Genomic DNA, 2,357 nt, shown 5'->3' with positions numbered 1-2,357 from the left:
ACGCAGGAACCAATTTTCACGTGAACGTAATAAAATATTCGAAAAAATGTCTTTTGTGGAAAACAGATCTGAGGAAAACAAATAACTGACACAGCGTTTTTTTTTTGAAAAAAAATATTATTGTTGTCTTCTTACTAAACATATTTTTTTGGTTACAAAAAAAAAAATCTATTTAGTCTTACGTACACGTTATTTAAAATAATATTACTGTTAAATACAATAATCTTACATTACTAAAAAAAAAAAAAAATAATAATAAATGTACAACAATGACTTGTCTTAAAGTTATAAAATATATTTAACAAGTATATTTAAACAAATTGTATTTACAGTATAGAAAAATCCGTAGCTTCTAAAAAAATGAACGTGAAATTAATATAATATCGTAAACATACATATATATTATGTATACTTATAAGTAATAACTCGTAAACAGTATATATAATATGTACGTACTTGCAGTATGCTTATTACGGTTAGATACTTTTTTTTGAATGGATGGAATTTCGAAGAAAATACGTAGTGGTACCTACGATGAAACTAAAATAGATGAAAATCATGCAAGTAAAAAATTCTGTACATGATGAAATATTATTCAATACTGCTAATTAAAAAAATGGGAAGGAACAAGTTAAAATTAATTATTTTTTAAAAATTATTCTTGAATTTTTTTGTTATTTTTTTTTTGTTATTTTTATATAATTATTTAATAAATTTAGCGCCTGGGGAGTGCCTAAGCGTTACTGTTAGCTAGGTCTAGACGCTACGCAGTGTAGGTATGCAACTCTTGTTGGAATTACGTATGGTGCTAACTGTAATTTTTTTTTCAAACCTTATTTTAAAAATATATTGAGCTCGCTTAAGGCTCTAATCGCATCGGAAACAATAATAATTTATACAAATAAATATAATTTAAGTACATTATTTAATTAAGTGAACAGAGATACTTTTAACAAACTAATATAACTAAAAAATACAAAGTTGATTGTATTACGCTAAGAGTGTGGGGGGGAGATAATAATAATATACTTAGTGATAACCGAGTCTTATTGTCAAAATAAATACATAATAATAATAATAATAATAGTCGTAATAATAATAATCATAATAATAATAATAATAATAGTAATAAAATAATACAAAAAAATAATGTAATAATCATGATATAGGTCCTACCCACTATAATGAATAGTGTTATGTTTTGTAAACGTCACGACCGTGTATTGCTATAACAAAGCACCATAACTTTACTGTTATATGTATAATAATAAAGAGCCACGCAAAAAAATTGAAAAAAAAAATTGTAAAAAAAATAAAACTGAAAAAATAATATGAAGCTCACTCTATTATATTATAAAATATTATGCCTAATTGGGTAGTATAATAACATATTATTTCCATATATTTATTAAAAAAAAATCTAACAGCTACATTATCACAGAAGATTGTAGATAAAATATGTATATATCGTTAAAAAAAAGGTATGGTATAATATCGGCCGTCGCTCGTCGCGGTTATAGTTTAAAGCTTATATAGGCAGTCTGTACATTAAACTCTAATTATTAATATATAAGTACATAATATACATTATACACATCACTATATAATATATAACATATTATACGTATACACGTATACATGCATTTCCTGTATTGCGTATTAGGTACAAACACTTATACCTTACAGGTGTATATATTATATATTATATACGTGAATCTGCATTAAATTTAAAAAAAAAATCCTCTTATACTATATTATACTTAACGACTATGACGACGACGACGACTATAATATTATGATGACGTTTTTACCTTTGCAATATATTGTGTTATATATTGTTATTACATTTTTTTTACTTTTTTTTTCCGCGGCGGCGGGACACGACGATGACATATCATAACATTAACGCACATTATAATACAATATTATATATTATTATTATAGCGTGTACACGGGATGGGGCTGGTGTTTGCGGTGGCTGTGGTGGCGGCGGTTGTGTCGGCGGCGGTTGCTTCGGCGGCACCTCGTATATTATCTTTAGGTATCCTCCTTATAGGGCCGGGCTTGCGTTTAATTCGTTTGACAGGAGACCCTGGGCGATCGCGGTATCGTTTTGCCTTGAGCTACTGCATTGCTGCGACATGCATAAAAGAAAAACAAGGTATAATAATGTTACTTCAAACTTGTATTTTATTAGGTATATAATGTGACAATAAACATGACGTGTTAACTATAGTCTATAACTAACTGACCTATATATACGTTCAGCTGGGTACAAGTAAATATATACAAAATATAATATACACATCTCAAACCGTCTACAATATCATTGCAGATATCTAACTAATAGACGGATC

General features: G+C 27.6%; 1 protein-coding gene across 3 annotated transcripts in view; it reads right to left on the bottom strand.

Annotated features, from left to right (window-relative positions):
* Window positions 1-260: 260 nt before the first annotated feature.
* LOC100167244 (semaphorin-2A) overlaps window positions 261-2,357 on the bottom strand; it is a 401,079-nt gene continuing 398,982 nt past the window's right edge. For all 3 annotated transcript variants that reach the window (XM_029491091.1, XM_008181495.3, XM_008181496.3), the window contains one exon: window positions 261-2,134. In XM_029491091.1, the coding sequence (XP_029346951.1) occupies window positions 2,051-2,134 (84 nt within the window). In that variant the 3' untranslated portion in view covers window positions 261-2,050. The remainder of the gene's footprint in view (window positions 2,135-2,357) is intronic.

Source organism: Acyrthosiphon pisum, chromosome A3 (assembly GCF_005508785.2).
Source record: "Acyrthosiphon pisum isolate AL4f chromosome A3, pea_aphid_22Mar2018_4r6ur, whole genome shotgun sequence".
NCBI classification, from domain to species: Eukaryota; Metazoa; Arthropoda; class Insecta; order Hemiptera; family Aphididae; genus Acyrthosiphon; species Acyrthosiphon pisum.
Note: the sequence above shows the minus strand (reverse complement) of the source record. Positions and strands in the feature narration are given on the sequence as shown.